Source organism: Desmodus rotundus, chromosome 6 (assembly GCF_022682495.2).
Source record: "Desmodus rotundus isolate HL8 chromosome 6, HLdesRot8A.1, whole genome shotgun sequence".
Lineage (NCBI taxonomy): Eukaryota > Metazoa > Chordata > Mammalia > Chiroptera > Phyllostomidae > Desmodus > Desmodus rotundus.
The window spans coordinates 78,730,791-78,748,058 of record NC_071392.1 but is presented as its reverse complement, the minus strand read 5'-3'; the positions used below and the strand labels follow the sequence as shown (position 1 = coordinate 78,748,058).

Sequence of the window (17,268 nt, the reverse complement as noted above, 5' to 3'; positions counted from 1 at the left end):
ATTTGAAGCTTCAGTACTTCAAGCATCAGATCCAACTTATGATGAACAAGTAGTCACACAGATGCCAACTGTTCATTATGAATTCCCCAATGGCTACACCTGTGACTCTGGAGCAGAACCGCTGAAGGTTCCTGAAGAATTATTTGACCCTTCCAATGGAAAGGGGTATCGGGAAATACAATGCTGGGGGTCGGTCCCTTTTCACTACAAGGGATGGAATGTGAGATTGGGGGTCAGGTCTCTACGGCAGTGGTACAGGCAGGAGGAAACATGCCAGTACAGAGCTTGCTGACAGGCTGAATAAAGAACTCTTCCAGAAACCCCCTAAGTATGTGGTTGCAACAGATTGCAAATAATACAACAGTGGGACGGAGGTTTGGTTCACGGATTGGCGGCTCCATCCTGGCTTCTCTGAGCACCTGTCCCTGAGACTCTGAAGGAGGAAGGAAGCGGTGTAAGAAAGGAAATGCCCTTGAAAAGTGTTCCCTCCCCTCCACCTTCCCATCACCTTACATTTCATAGCTTCAGTACCTCAGGAAAAGAATGACCATCTTTCATAGAATGTTTATATATTTTTGCATTTTTCAATCTACACTTCAATTTCTTAAGGCTTTAACTGGCTCTAGAAATTAAAATTAGGTTGCACTGTCCTTGAAATGTACTTATTCTTATTATAGGCATTTTATAATTTTACATAAATGTCTATTTTCTCTAAACAGTTTGCTTTCAGTCAAATGCTTTCAAACTCTGCTAACTGCTTTTTATTGACGAATGAAACTTACTGCCTATGCTTTTTACCTTAGGCATGAAAAATGAAATAAAAACTAGTAGCCATTCCAGAAAAAAATAGCTAGCCAAGGAAAGCCTGTAATATGGAAAGATAGGAATCAAAACAAAGAAAAAGAAAAACATACTGGGAGGATGAGGGAAACAAACTATGCAGGAAACAGCGTATAAAAAAATTAATAATGAATATCCTTAGGAAAAATAGGAAGATATCACAGCAAAGAATAGAGAATGAAAAACAACTCTTCAAAATTAAAAATATGGTAGAAAAAAGACCCAATACAAAGATTAAAAGAGATCCTTGAATAAATATCAAAAGAGTAAAAATAAAAAAACAAGATGTAGGTAAAAAGATTAGGAAAATGAGAAGATCTAAAAAATCCAATATTTGCCAAATAGGAGTTCCAAGGACGGAAAAATGAGGGGAAAAAAATGAAGTGGAGAAAAGTAGCAATAAAATAATAAAAGAACAAAAGAATGAGGTCTCAGATTGGACAGGCACACCAAGTGCTCAAGACAATGAAGCAAAAACAAGACCCAAGCCAGGGCTCATTAGTGTGACATGTAACAGCACAAGGGGTAAAGGGATAATCTTGCACAAGCTTCCAAAGGGTGGGGCGGGGGGGGGGGGGGGGGGGCGGAGAGGACCCATACAAACGACTGTGAATCAGAATGCTTATCACACATGCACGCTCGCAAAACGATAGACCTTAAATACACCACATCCCACCAAGCTACTGAAGAATGTGCTCCATCAACACAGGAGAAAAAGAGACGAAACCTGGGATTCAGGGAAGGGAGATGGGGGTAAACCAATGCAGATGAAAGGCAACAGGATTATTCAACCACTGACTCCAAGAAAAACAACAACAAAATTACACAGGCAAAAATAGCATGCTGGATGGCCTAGATATAAGCATTTATGTAGTTATAACAGAGAAGGCACTATTTAACCAAAAACAAGGAAACAACTATATAGAGAGGATGAGGAAAGAAGATGTGGAGGGGTAGGGGAAAGAGTGGGAGGGGGGACTATATCCTCATCTTCCATAGCTGGAAGTTCGTGTGCAGTGTCTAAAATAGAAAAATCAGGAAAAAGAGTAGGAATATATTACCAGTACTTAGAAACACAGAAAGATCTGGAGGAAAAAAACCCCAAAACTAAAAGTCCATGCGTCTGAAGTGCTGGAATCGAGACTAGGGTAGGAAGAAGTAGGAGTGCTGGGTTTTATCCATTTGTGATTTTATTTGATTTTTAAGGCCATTCCCAGATCCTCTTGGAGTTCTTGGTCTCTGAGTTAAGAACTCTAGATATTAAAGCCATTGCATTTGAAATCTTAGTTAAAATCTGTTAGAATTGATTTCTGATATTCTACTCATATCATCTTCGTTCTATAAATCTCAGCTTTTCCCTCTGTGTGCAACTGTTACTATGGAAACAGTTAAAAGTAAAGTTTATGTCACACAACCCCCAACTACTAGGCTCTTGATCAAGAGAAACTTACAGGGTGTCAATAAATCTTGGCAAACTCCTTTCTGATTGGAAAAAGACCATTACAGCATTTCACACTAGGATATACACAATGTAATCAGCTCGCTTCTTTTGCCTACTACAGGAAGGAAAAACGAAAAGGAAAGCAGCGCTGGGGGAGGGGGACAGATGGCATCAGGCTGTGTGGAAAATGAACATCACCAAAATTATTCCCTATACTGAGTTCGTTAACCAAAGCTGCAAACATAAGAAACTATGAGAACTTTGATACTAAACCGCCCTGAGGTTTCAGGTTTTTTATTACAAAGTCAGTTATGAAGAAATGTTAAACGTTGGGGAATAGGGGCAATACCAGTCAGCAATGAAAGGGAAGAAATATGAAGAATCTCAAAAAAAAAATCATGCTGAGCAAAAGAAGCTAGGTGCAAAAAGATACATACTATGCGAACTTCTAGAAAGGCAAAAATTCACAGCGATCTTTTCAAATCAGCAGGTACTTAAACAGGATGGGGGTGGTACTGACTGCAAAGAGGCATGAGAACAGGAGTGACCGTAACACACTCGAGGGTGCGTACACCTGCCGAAACTCACTGAACTGTCCTCTGAAAACAGGGCATTTTAGCTCTGACCGGTGTGGCTCAGTTGGCTGGGAGATGTCCTGCAAAGCAAAAGGTCCCCGCTGGATTCCCGGCAGGGCACGTGCAACAGGCAGCCCATCGGTGTTTCTCTCTCACACACTGATGTTTCTCTCCTTCTCTTTCTCCCTCCCTTCCTCTCTCTATAAGAATAAGTAAAATCTGTAATATGTATATACTGAATATGAATTATAGCTCATTAATATGGCATTTTTAAACAGAGAGGGGAGAAACAGAGCTATGTCCATCAATGAATAACAACATCTAAATGTGAGAAAGGTAACAAATTATACATTTATCTCAAATGCCTGTTTCACTTTTATGAATGTGTTGTCAGCATTTTAATTTCAATCTATTTATCAGGACAATTAAAATTTAAAAATTATGTTACTTGGCTTCCTCCTTAAATAAACCCACGAAGAGCCACGCTGTTCGAATCATGACATCAGACCCAAGCACAGAAGCTCCTCTGCAAACACAGGTTCCTCTGCTTCCTGAGAATTCGAGTAACTTCACAATTGCTCCTGATCACCTGCTCAGCAATAGCAAGAATTTCAGTTCTCAAAGACAAGAACTGCAAGTCATTCTAATTAGAGACCATGAGAGAAATAGAAAAGGAGGAAACCAGGGCCCAGGAGGCGACTGTGAGTAGATATGGGAGATGATACAGACGGCAGAGCAACTGAGACTCCGGCAACCCTGAGACTCTGTCCCAAGCTACAGAGAGGAGGGGAGCTACTGGACCTCCGGGCAGCACGGGTGGCAACTGTGAGGGGAGCAACAGAGACATCTGTGAGAGGCGCTGATGGGTGCAGGCGCAGGGGAGGTGGTGAAAAGCCGTAACTTTCAAGACCTAAAATCAGAAAAGCAGCAAATGTGGATCAGGAATAAAGGGGGAGACACCTTTGTGTGTGCATATTATCTGCAGTGAGTACAACAGATGTGCACGCACCTCACTGAAAATGCAAACCGGGAACCTCCTAAAAGCTCCCCGTGTATATGGGATGGTAAATGAAAATTAAAACAAGTTATTCTAAAAGCACAAAATATGATATTTTCTTTTTTTATAGTAAAAAAAAAAATTACTTTCATGGGTATTTCCCTGATGTGTCAATCCATTTTCTTTCCAGAATCTTACAGAAAGTTTGCAGAAAGAATGAACTTCAGAAACATTGCTCACTATTCTCCTTAAAAGCCCTTTCTAACTATAGATAATTTTTAAGTTACCCCCAAACTTATTCCAATGCTTTTGTTCCCTTAGATTTTTTTAGCTACCATTCTAGGGTCTTAAATTCTCCGAGAGGCTCCATTCCACCCTTGCCAAGGGCAATACCTGGCTCCTCAGTTGCGGAGCCTGGATGTAACACACAGACACGCTCAGCTAAGTGGAAATACTAGCTGTCAGGGCACTAAGGCACTGCAGGCTGCCGCCTAGATCTTACACTGCGAGACTCACTACTGCCCCCTGTCGAGCGTGTCCATTTCTAGGGGGTTTTTTCCTTTCTCATACAAGCAGCTAGGGGTTTATGCCTTATACTTAGGGTTGTAAATAACTTCCTAACAAACCCATGTTGTTCTACTGTGACTTTCTAAATATTAATTACGGTTATTCCTCAGTCTAATTCTACCTTTCAATGTATACTTTCATATAAAAGTCACAAAATTATTTCAGTTAAATGTCAGTGAATGACTGTTGCATTACTCGATGATTAAGTCCTAACAACCTCACTCGAATAACCTTGCATACTTATTTCCAATTACAGGCAAGAAAAATGAGTTAAGAGCTTGATCTAGCACCAAGAAGGCATCCAGACTTGGGGTGAAACATGAAGCATCTGTGCACAGGTCGCTGTGTTTCCGTCGGCCGACCTGCCCCTACGACAGACATTAGATGGCCCAGCGAGCATCTTTAAAGGAATCTGACATCACCTCGTCCGCCTAGTACAACGTGGAGGAGACACCCAAATACCAACAAGCATCCCCCACAGTCTCAGTCCTCAGCCGGAATCTACCATATTGTCCATGTTGTTGCTGCTGCTGCTACAACGGTCACCATGTGAGAAACCGACAGAACCTACGGATGCTGACATTTTCTAATATAGTAACATCTCATTTTGACCTTTCACAATATATTCAACAGTAATGGGAGTGCCCAAGTATTTGCTTAGTATCTACATTACTTGACCTGATCAATAGTACATGATATTTTATTTGCAATTTTTTTTAACCTAGAAAAAAAATTCTAAAAGGACCTGACATAAAAATAAATTTGGACCATCCGGGAAGATAGTCAAATCTGTTAGCTCAAGTTATCCTCTAGGACGTAGATTCTACCAATATAACATAAACCCAGAGGTGAAACTACTGTCAAAATGGGAAACGTAAATGTTCTGTGTTCCCCAGCTTTTAACAGTAACCAGGCATGAATGTGAACATTTTCATCTGCCTGGGTTCCCACTAACATTCATCCTCAGTGTAATAGCTACAGTGGCCTTTTCAGAATGCTAGTCACATCGTGTCACCTCTACGCTGAAAGCCTTACAACGGTTTCACAGCATACTCAGAGTTAAAATCAGCATCCTCTCGGTGATCAAGACCCCACATGACCTGGCCCACCCCACCAGAACTCCCCCCAGCTGTCCTCTCTCTGCAGCCCCACTGGCTTCTTGCTGCTTCCCCAAAATTCCAGTCATGTCCCTGCTTCGGGAAACTTCTGCATCTGTTCTTCCTTCCTCCTGAGATGCGTTCCTGACTCTCTCACCTGCTCCAAGTGCTGGCTCACGTGCAACCCCAGGGAAGCTCTCTCCCACCAACCTGTTTAAAACAGCAACTCCCTCTTCTCCCTTGCCTTTTTTTTTTTTTTTTTTTGGCACATCACTTCTTAACATCTGTAATAGCATACTTTACTTATTAATGTATAGTCTTCCGCCCTGACTGAATGCAAACTCCAGGAGAGAATTTTTGTTTTATTCACTTCTATACCCCAGAGCCTAGAGTAATGCTCAGCACAAAACAGACACTTAATACAGAGACTAAATCGATGTTGTTAAATATCATGTCTGTTTCTTGATCTGTCCCCTCCCATTAGCACGGGAGCTCCCTGAGGACAGAGCTGGCGCTTTCCACTGTTACAGCCCAGCGTCTAAAACAGAACCAGGCACATAGCTGGCACTCCGCAGATATTTATTGAACCCCCATTACATTCTTTTGGCAGAAAACAGGAAAATAAATTTCTACCCATATGTACATATTCTCAACACCTTACTTGGTTCTGAAAAAATGGTAGTCAGTGATTACTGAATCACTCCCATTTCTACTTTGAAAATACGCATACCTATATTTTGTATATAACTCGAAGTGCAATTAAAAAACAAAAATGACAGGGAAAGATTGGCAAGGACACATCAGTGTTTTTGAAGTTGATAAGAAATGGCCTTTCAAAGGACAAAATTGTCAAATTATACAATGAAAATAAATTCACTTTTTCTTCTCCCATGTATTAACTATTAAAGGCTTTTTTGAAAAGGGCTTTATTGGTCCTTTCTTTCTCTTCCTAGTATTGAAGCTAATTCCTAACACAGAATTATGTAACTTTTTTCTTGAAAACTGATATACATAAACCCAAAGTTTTCTGCTTTGGTTTCCTTTTGCTCAAAATTCCACCATACTTAAAAATAAGGAAGCCAAAAAAACTGTGGCTACTAAAACAAATGTGAACTAACCAAGACGAGACGCTCCTTTTCAATACCGGCAAACAGTCTGTGGGCAAAGATGCTCTCAACTCAGAGCAATAAGGAGTCAGGCAGAAACCTCCCTCTGAGGTCAGGACAAGTCCCCTCAGTCAGGAAAACTAATCTGAAAACACAAATACCAAAAGGTCCTCCACCCTTGCTGTGGTTACCCAAGGCGAACCCAGAAGGTCAGCAGCTCTATACACTCATTTTCTGACCCCTCTTGGGCTTAGTCCATTGGGTCAAAATGGACTACAGTTTACTTTAAATCTAGAGCAAATGATGTATAATTTTACCCAGTTTCACAGATAAATCCATAGGATGAACTCACCACTTGTAAAGGTCAAGAATTATAACATTCCTGTCAAAAACGCCCAGTTAATTTTAAAATATAAAGAGGTCAGCACACTGCTTCAAAAAAGGTCCAGAGCTCACTGGTGCGGCGACTGTAATTTTAGAGGCTGAACAGATCAACAGCTGTCTTAGAAGAATCATCTGTGTAGCTGCTTACAAAGTCCTGATGACGTAAGGTCTACAAGACAGGGAAGAAAACAAGTGAGACTGCCGCAAGCAGGTGTTATTGGGCAGGTAGAGTCCAGGGAACCCACACGCCAATCAGAAGGCACGGGGCAGTGCATTTCAGGTGGTCCACGCAGCCCTCCACCCACGGAGATGCTTCAGAGGCAGCCACTGACTGCCACAGGTGAGCCTGAGTGTGAGCCCCAGACCACTCACCGCTCACGTAAAGCGAGCAGAGAGCATGACCTCCCTTACTTCGGCATGCTGGGGTTCTGCCAAATATCTAATTTTAATAAAAAGGGGATGGGGAAGGTTATTGCTTTAAAAATGTCTGAAAACCAGCTTTAGAGTCAGAGAGACCAGAGTTAAAATTCTAGGTTTGTTGAATTAGGAACAGACATAACCATGCCTGGCAAGGAATTGTGCTTAGTAAGTGGTAGGAATTATCATTTACCAATGAGTAGTACTAAGAGGTATTAAAAGAGTGACCCTCAAAATCCATACCCAAGAACCACATAACTATAATGTTACGGTACGCAGTGTTTCCTTCTCAGTTTATCCCTTAACGTTTAGACACTAAAGACATGGTACCCAGAAACCCCCAAGTGCATCTCATGTAGCTACCACCAAAGGAAGGAGGTGGAAGGAGAGGTGGAGGAAGGAAGCGGATGGGGCAGAAGGAAGAAAAAACAATGGGAAGAAAACAGAAGGGAGGGAAAAAATGAAAGAAACAGGAAAGAAACAACTCTAAAACATGAAAAGACAATCATAAAATGAAAACTAATTCATGCTTGTCACTCTTAAGAATTATATTCAAGAATTTTGGTATCCGTATTTCATTTGATGTTTAAATAACTGATAAGTTAGATTTTCTTCACAAAAATTACAAAAAATGTGCAATGCCTGTGGTGAAATCACAACCAACTTCAAATGAGGTGGCACACTCAAAGGCCAAATTTCAGAAAACAAAAATATTTTTCAACTGCTACAGCAATACGCACACGCAGAGAGACAAAGCAGAGACATGAGCACGTTACGTACATCGGACACGCCAGGGCGGGAGCCTCAGATAGCAAGAGGACCTAGACTCTTAGAACAGCTCTCCCTTTTGGGTAGGATTCCTTTCCGTCTTCCCCAAGCTGTGGCCATCGCCTGTGTCACGTCACAGTGGGAAGTGATGACAGGAGCCAAGGATAAGACACGGAGGAAGCAGCAGGAAACCCTGGGTGCCCTCTGTGACGCTCAGGCTTTCCAGCGTCCGCATTTCCTGACTCCTGAAAGCATCCTCAGGCATCGCTAGGTAAGGTCCTGGGCCGCTGCACAGCGCCTCTCTCCCAGCAGTACCGCCCAGGTGAGCGGGAGGGTGCTGTGAGCAACGGAGGACAGGAGGCTTTACCTGCTTTATTTTATTTCGGGAGTTGGTGATGCGCTCTGTGATGCTCTGGTACGTGCGAATAGCTGTCGTCAACTCTGTGTAGTGCTGCACAATCAATTCATCCAGGTCACGGTCGCATTTCTCATAGGCCTCTTCCAGGCGACCCTTCTCATTTTCTCTGTCTTCAACATCATCGCTGGTAGACAGAGTCCTGATAAAGACGGGGAATGTATCAGACTGAGTCAAACTTAAAGCAAAGAGGCAAAAAGTACAGCATAGGGAATATAGTGAATAATGTTGTAATGACTACATATGGTCCCGGTGGGTACCGGAAATATCAGGGGAACAGTTTGCAGAGTATATGGTTGTCTAACCACTGTGATGTACACCGAATCTAGTACAAAACAATACTGAATGTAAACTGTCATCGAAAGAAATAAAAAAGGAGAAGGCCAGCTAGTCAATATGCTGGCCCCTTCATCCCACTAACTAGGAACACAATTTACTAACAGAAAATAGAAAAGCACCTTCACAGGAAATCCCAACGCCCATCTAAATGTGTTTATTGATTGCCTACGCAAGGAGCCTCCCCTCCCTTTTTCCTTGGCATGCCCGTTTCCATCGAGTAACAGGCAGCAGGCACACTGCTAGAGTCTGGGCAGGTCTTGATTTGTTTGAATGAATCCTGGATATTCCATTCCCCTTACCAGTCTGGCCAACAAGACTACGGGCTTCCAGGCATAGCTTACTTAGAGGCAAGAGTAACAGGAAGCAGGCCCCTTTTCCCAACCCTGACTCCTATTATACAAAGCTGAGACACTCACACAACTCAGCCGTCTCACAGCCATGGGAGCGGAAGCTAAGAGAAATGCCAAGCGACTGCCGTGATGGCATCTGGCCACCAAAGCAGCCGACGCTGCGGCTGCCTTACCTCAGGACTTCTTGTCAGGGGAGATGGTCAGTATCCATTGTTTAGGTCACTTTCTGTTGGTTGTCTTTCACATCCAGCTGAAAGTGTACCAACTGATAAAAGTCGCTCACACTGAGGAGCCCCCTTCCAAACAGCTACTGAAATGACCTCCATTTGGTACAGAGCCCCCAGTGGCCTGGAAACAAGGCCGTGTGGATTCTAAAACCTGTTAAAACAGCCATATCAATAATATGAGCTATACTACAAGGCAGTCCCTGCATTTACTATTCTTCCAACAGCACTAACAAGATTGATATGAATCAACAATAACCAGGGAATGAGATAGATACACTTATTAAAAACCTTTCAATAACTTAGTTTGATACATTGGCCACAGATCTGTTTCCTACATTATTTTTCTTGGATAATTTTTTTTAATTTAGTGTTATAATCATGAACAAAGAAACCTTTTTCTCTTATCTGTTGGCTATGGTAATTTAGAGTTTCATTAAATTCCTGCAGATTTGTCAGTTTATACATCCAGCATAATTTATTTCATTTATCTTTTTTCATTTAGGGAGGGAGTATTTTAGGCTCTCAATGATGGATGCAATCAATTATAAGTCCATCATTAGAACTGCTTTCAGAGTTGGTCTGTCAGCGAATCAATCACCTGTCCACTCCTAGATATTTGCAAGCAAATCCTGTACAACAGACTTCTCAAAACTGTCATTTAGAGCAAAAACTTAATTCATGAGCCACATAATGTGTAAAATTTCTTTTGCAATTTAGAGGGAGATTCAGTAGGCCAGTCTTTGACGTCAATCTAACCTCCTAAAGGAATTTTGTAAGTGTATTACGGATGCCAAGAGATCTGACCTAGCGTGACACTGGGAAGGGGGTGGGGAGAGGGGGAGATAATATAATAAAGGAAGAGGGTAATGCCTTTAAGGAAGGTGGGGTACACCCAGGAAATCAACACACTGGGAACCCTGAGATTTGGAGGAAGGCCTTTCCCATGTCAGATACCTCCTCTGTCCTACACCAGACTTCCTCCAACGCACTTCCAGGTAGAGAATACCATGCGAGTGTTTGACTAATAAAGTAAATTCGAGTGCAGAATTTGGTTTTGAAGATAGACCTACCAATATTATTTGCAGTATTTGGGTACAGGGTAGCTAAGTATATCTTCCTGTTGTTTCTATGATATATAACTTTGCTCTTTAAATCTGAAACCTTCCAGGCTGTTAATCTAAAGGAAAGCACAATCAGAAAATGCCTTCAATTTATCAACTGTCTCAAAGGGAAGAACTCCTAGATAATTAACTCTATTATTTCCCCTTGTAACAGCAAACAGCCACAGAATATTCAAAGCTACCCTGGATCAGCCGGCCATCTTCATAATGCGCTGCACGATTTCCTCGCCGCCATTTGTGGGCAGAAACACGGCAGACACTTCACACTGTTTACAGTAAGTAGCAGCATTACCATTAAGGAAAATGTCAGGCCCTGAGAGGACATCTTCCTGGGCATCAGCTGTCACGGTTACACATTACTACAGCGTTAGGAGTTATTTAGGAAAGAGAAAGGGCTCCTAAAATGAAGACTGAAAAGTAAATTGAGTCTATAGGGGGGGTTAATCTATTTTCATTTTTAGAGAAAATATTTATATAAGGAAAACAGCCTGTGCCAGCATTGCCCCAATCTGAAATTCATCTTCTTGATGTAAAGTGGGCTGAATGACAATTTTCCTTTAGTAAAAAATACTTACATTAGAGAACTCTGAGAGTACAACCGTTAAAGGGGTTTTTTGTTGTTGTTTGTTGTTTTTAATTAAAGGAAAGGAAGGCAGCAAGGATAGACAATAATAATAACGGCTGCCGACGTTCAGAGAGGCTCACCAGCTGCCAGGGACCAGCCGCGCTGCAGACGTGGGGGGATGCAGGTGTGTTAAATTCCCGTAATACCCTGTAGAGCGGGGCCTCCTTCTATCCCTCGCCTTTTTACAGACGTAAAGGTCTGACGAGGTCTGAAGAGGTTAATTTGCCCCACCTCACACAGTAGGGGAAGGAATAGTACAGGGATTCAAAACCCAGGCAGGTCTGTTTTCAGATTGTGCTAACTGCTCCGGAGTCACGGGCTCTGTAGTAAAACTGCCCGTGTTAGATCCAGTTTCCTGCCCCTGTGGCCTCGGCCACGGTATCTCATCTTGCTCATCTCTACAATGGAGACAGTAAGCACACCTTCTTTGCAGGGTTGTCGGTCAGAATTAAACGAGATCAAACAAGGCCTGGCATATCATTAACACTCCACAACTGCGCTGCTGCTACCAGCCACAGCTGGAGTAGCGGTAGCACTGGCAGTAGCAGGGGAAGCAGTGAAGGCAGCAGCATTTTTCTACGATGCAACACAGAGGACATCCTCTAGAGACGGGTTCGCATTTCATGACCCCCAAACACTAGATCATTTGGCACTGGGCGTGAGACTGGACCGCTCTCTCACTTTACTCCTCCTTAATGTCAAGAACTGTGACGAGTCTGAGGTTTGCATCCTACTTACAAGCTAACAAGTTAGCCTGCCACAGTTTTATGGATGCTGGTGGAAGACCCAAACTCCTGGGGCAGAGACTAAGGACTTTATTACCCACAGCACAGCAAGGGGCATGAGCACCAGCATGTCTGTTCCGTGTCCTTTCCCCCAGGGCCTTGGGGGCTAAGCAGATGGGCCCAAATGGATGCCTGCCCACACCGCCCATTTCTGGAGAGAAGAACCCTGAGCTTAGAAGCCCGAATCTTTTATACTGGGCGGTAAACAGGGCTGCCCTCTGCTCTGGAGAGAGAGATTCTACCTCCCAAAGATGCTTGCTGGAAAACAACTGACAAGAGTCTAAAATAAAAGGCACTCAGTGCTCTCGCTCAAAAGAACTCCCAAAATGCAACACTTCCACGGAGAACTGTCTCCCAAAATGAAACCGAATTTGTGGGGTTCTCCAAGGAAAGCATGATGTCAAGTAAATGAAAATTCATTTCCAACCAGTTTTCATTTTGGCAAAATAAGACCAGAAATACAATGTCTCACACAATGACTATTTGTAGAATGAATGAGCGACAGACCAAAAGAGCAGACTGATGCCAGGGAGAAAGTTCCCAAGCGTTCTACCAGCACCCAGCAGGGGAAATTATCTTACTCCGAGCCAATCACTCGATCCGAACTGACAGCAGGGTAGAAGAGAACACCTGTCACATAAGCCAGGTCAGGACCCTCTCCTCAGCCTGCTAGGCCTCCAAACGATGGAGAGCTCACTAGCTCACAAACCGATTCACTGCAATTTTTAACAGCTCCCCTTATTACAAAGCCTTTCATTACAATAAAATAAAATATAAAACAAAATAAGCCTCTTATGTCTACCCATTGACCCTAGTTCCACCTTTCCCATTAACACAAAATAACTCTGTTCCCTCTTCCCTAAAGTTTCTCTATGTTAAAGGACTCTCCACACCTTCCTTCCTCAGGTTAAACACCTCCAACTTCCCCAACTGTTTCTTCCACAACATGGAAGCCCAACCTCCTGGTTGCTTTCCTCCAGAGTCCCCTCAAAAGCAGCTAACACTCACTTAGAGCCTACTCTGTGCCCAGCATTAATCTAAGTGGTCAGCACAAAATAATCCATTTATTCCTAACAACAATTATGAGGTAGGTGCCATTACTGCTGCTCTTTTACCAATGAAGAGACTGAGTTGGGTTTTCCAGGCACAGAGCTATTAATGGGCAGTCAGGCCTCAAACCTGGGAGGCCTGGTTCTTCAAGCCTGCCTACCCTGCCTCTCAGGAAGAGGTACTCAGAGCTGAACACAGCATACTCTTAATATGGCGTGACCAGTCCAAACAGGAAGAGATTTCATAGCCCATAAAATGGGCACCGCCCAAAGCGACATTGCATTTTTTTATTGAGTCCAAAAATTAACCAAGATCCCTTTGACGTTAAGTCCTAACAAGCACCAGCTCTCACTGATCCTCTATTTGGAAAATTTCAGAACTAAGTGCAGAAATTTATATGCATTCCTGTGTCCTACATGTAGGGAAGGGAAGGGAAGGTGAAAGTGAGGCAAGGAGTATAAATCGAATGCCTATTACACACCAGGCAACGCAGTGGTTATTTTGCACACCTAATCTAAGGCAATCCTCAAAACAGCCTGGTGAGATAGTATTGTCACCCTTTTTACAGGAAAGGAATCAGAGGGACAGAGGGTAAAGTAACTTTCACACACGCACACAGTTAATAATGTCAGAACTGGCATTAAGACCAAGTATATCTGACTCCATAGCCCGTGCCTTTTCCACTGTACATGCTACAAAACCCTACTTTTCCTCCCCCAGCTCCGGAGCTGCAGGACTACGCCATAATCAAGCTGCAGCTCACATGGAGAGAGAAGAGCTGATAGCTACGGATGTAAAAAGAGCACTAAGCAGCATTTTTAGTAGTAACATCGAATCTGGGTAAGATGATTTAAAAAGCATGAGCTAAAAGATATGAGTAGATGACAAATGGTTTAAAGTTGCCACCCCAAGATGCATTCAAGTTACAGAGTCATTCTTTAGATATTTTTTCCCATTCCTATCTCAAAACCATTATGATTTACAACTTTGCCAAGTTCATGAAGGAACATAAAAGTGTACACTAGATTCCTGTTAAGTTCTACACAAGGATGTTTTTGGATCACTAAGAACTTTTTTTACTATGACAGCTCTGGCATTTTGCATGATGAATTAAATGCATCCCTCACCATGAGTAATTAACCCCCGGGAAGATATTTATTTCCCTAATGGGCTAAAAGGGCCATGATACACATGTTAAACCACTGTTAACAGAACCTACTAGGATGTTAGATGGTTCACAGTCATCAGCTCCAAGCAAGCCCTAGAAACAAGTAAAACCTGGCACAAATAACTGCAGATCTAAAACCAAATTGGTCAGTTTCCTTTTTTTATATCAGCTTCTGTATTTCAGGGGAGCCAGTCAAGTGGTTTGAAAGGAAAATAACTAGTCACTATCCCTGGCTCCTGTATGGAGCAATTTTGCTTTCACTTTGGACTTAATAGGGTAACGGAGTGCAGACAGGAGAATGTACACAAAAATCGTTATTACTCTTTAAAAAGACAAAAGAACAACCAAGTAAAAGAAAAAGCACACCGACGAAAATAAGGTTAGTCACCCAAAGGTAACCCCATCATTCAAAAGGAACGGTAACCTTCAGTCAAAGACACAAGAAGAGGATGCAACGAGAAAGAAGACGAATCTGGAATACTACCCCTAGAAATACACCAGGAGAGTTTCTTCCTGCTCTCATCAGATATGTCAAACGTAGGGTTTCACTCGGGACAAGTCACTTAAGTTCTCTGGGTCTATTTCTCTCCTTGTCAAACAGACAAGAGAGTAAGAGTACCTGCCTCACCAGGTAGTGGTGAGGACTGATTGGAGAAGTGTGTAATGGGCCTTGTAAAATATAAAGTGCAACTGAAGTGTGGACGTATACTCCACTGGCAACAAAACACATCATCCACGAATCACAACATTGTTAGCCCAAATTCCCTAAAGCCTCCTTCATTCAAAAGTCCCTGAGGAGACTTATTTATGAACTGACATCAGCCCTTGTAGCTGTATTCTTATGGGGCTGGCTACAGTAAGTGCTTAGGAAAAGCTACAGAATGAGCAGCAGCCAGATGCAGGATCTGAAGAAGGCACAGAAGGCAGCCCCCCCCCGTCTCAAGAAAGAACTGCAACTAAATTATCTCCCACAAGGGAATGCTGATCAAAAATGTCTAGGAAAGGACAAACAATAGCAGTGACCCTATTTAGTTCATTCAACGGATAGTCATGGAGCACCTCCTCCTTAGCAGGCCCAGTTCTAAGTGGCTGGACATACAGCTGTGAGCAAAACCAATCCCTGCCTCAGGAAGAGTCCATTCTCCTGGAGAAGCAATAAAACAAAGAGAGAAACAGGACAGGTGGAGGCCGAGGCAGCAGCAGTGGAAAATGGAAGGCAGGGTAGGAAGGTGGAGGCTATTTTACAAATGGAGATCAGGAAGGGCCTCTCAGACCAAGACAGCACTTGAATGGAGCTTTCTAGGTAGTGATGGGAGGGAGGTGGCACTGTCCAGAAAAGCCGATTCCAGAGAGAACAGAAGACAGACAGGCTCTGAAGCAGGACATCTTTGGCCTGTTCAAAGAAGAAGAAGTGACAAGGTGATCAGTGTGGATTTAGAGAAGTAAGGAAAGGTGACAGGGATGATGTGAGGTCAGGGAGGAGGCAGGGAGCCAGAACAGTTACAGCTTTGTGGGCTTTTACTCTGAAAGTGTTCTTTGAAGTCACCTGGGGGCTAGCACCCATGCAAAGAACAACAGCCTTCAACCAGGGCTTAATAAGGAATACTAGTAATGAAAAATAATACTGACTTTCAAGTGTCATTTTAATTCTATCCTACCTCTTTCCAAAAATGACCTGAGATGGTTCATACAAAAATGTAGATAATACAAATGAGAACGTGGAACTAGTTAAAAAGATGCAGGACAAACAATGCCTTATTGACGTAAAACACAAGTATGCTGGTCATTTGAGCAAACATAGTTTATATGAAATGAGCCCTCAAGCTAACTCTGAGGTTCCTAGCAGCCAATGTAAAAAGGGAAACACAGCCAGTTGTATAGTTGCCATTATCAAAAAGAGAAATTACAGTTCCTCTGAGAAAGCAAACTTAAAACAAGTCTTAAATTCTAAAAAAAATCTTTCACTTAAAGAAAACATTATACAATATAGTGAACAATGTCCTCAACAACCTTCTGGGGAAAAAAGTAATAAATTTTATATGACCGTTCCTCATAAATCACTCAGGAACATAACATTAAAATGCAACTCAGCACTGGCTGGTGTGGCTCAGTGGATTGAGTGCCAGACTGTGAACCAAAGGGTCACCATTTAGATTTCCAGTCTAAGGCACATGCCTGGGTTGCAGGCTAGGTCCCCAGTAAGGGGCGCACGAGGGGCAACCACACATTGATTTTTCTCTCCCTCTGTTCCTCCTTCCCTTCCCCTCTCTATAAAAATAAATAAAATCTTTTTTAAAAAATTATCTTAACAAAATAAAATGCAACTCCGACCTACAAGTTTTGAAAGATTCTGAATATAGTCCAAGCAAGAACTTTTTCAATGATCAATTTTAATCTATGGACAGAAATTAGGGAATTTGTAGGACTAAATGGGTCACACCATGCTTTATGAATTTCCTCCTCCCAGCAAACCTTTTAATAGTTCAAACTGGCCAGACGGTAGTTGTTTTTAAAAAGAATCTACAGTGCACATATTTGGGATTAGAGGGTTAGTTAAACATCCTAAGCCAGAAAAGCATGCAGTAAGGTTGACAACCAATTATGAAAAATGAAGAGCCTGTCCAGGGCTCTTGCCTGAGCCTCAAGGTTACCTATAGGTAATGACAGACTATCCCTATGGAAGCAGGTTAGGGTACCCCCACACAGTAATGAGTCCCCAGAGCACCGGAGCACCACCTGCGAAGGGACTGCACTGTAACACCCTTCCCCATTACTCTGTTGAAGCTGGAACTCCCAATGTGACTCTATTGAAGACTGGATCTATAAAGGAGGTGAAAAAGATTAAGTAAGTCTAACGGAACTGGATGTCCTTTTAAGAAGAGGAAGAAATGCAACAGGGCTCTCTCTCCACATACTCAGTGGAAAGTCCATGTGAGGCCACTGGGAGAAGGTGGCCATGTACAAGACAGGAAGAGAGCCCTCACCAAAACCAACCC

At 42.6% G+C, this 17,268-nt stretch overlaps 1 protein-coding gene across 4 annotated transcripts in view; it reads right to left on the bottom strand.

Moving 5' to 3' along the window:
- The window catches only part of EXOC4 (exocyst complex component 4), a 672,527-nt gene that overhangs the window by 637,048 nt on the left and 18,211 nt on the right, over positions 1-17,268 (bottom strand). For all 4 annotated transcript variants that reach the window (XM_045191093.3, XM_045191095.3, XM_045191096.3 and 1 more), the window contains exon 2: positions 8,560-8,749. In XM_045191093.3, the coding sequence (XP_045047028.2) occupies positions 8,560-8,749 (190 nt within the window). The remainder of the gene's footprint in view (positions 1-8,559; positions 8,750-17,268) is intronic.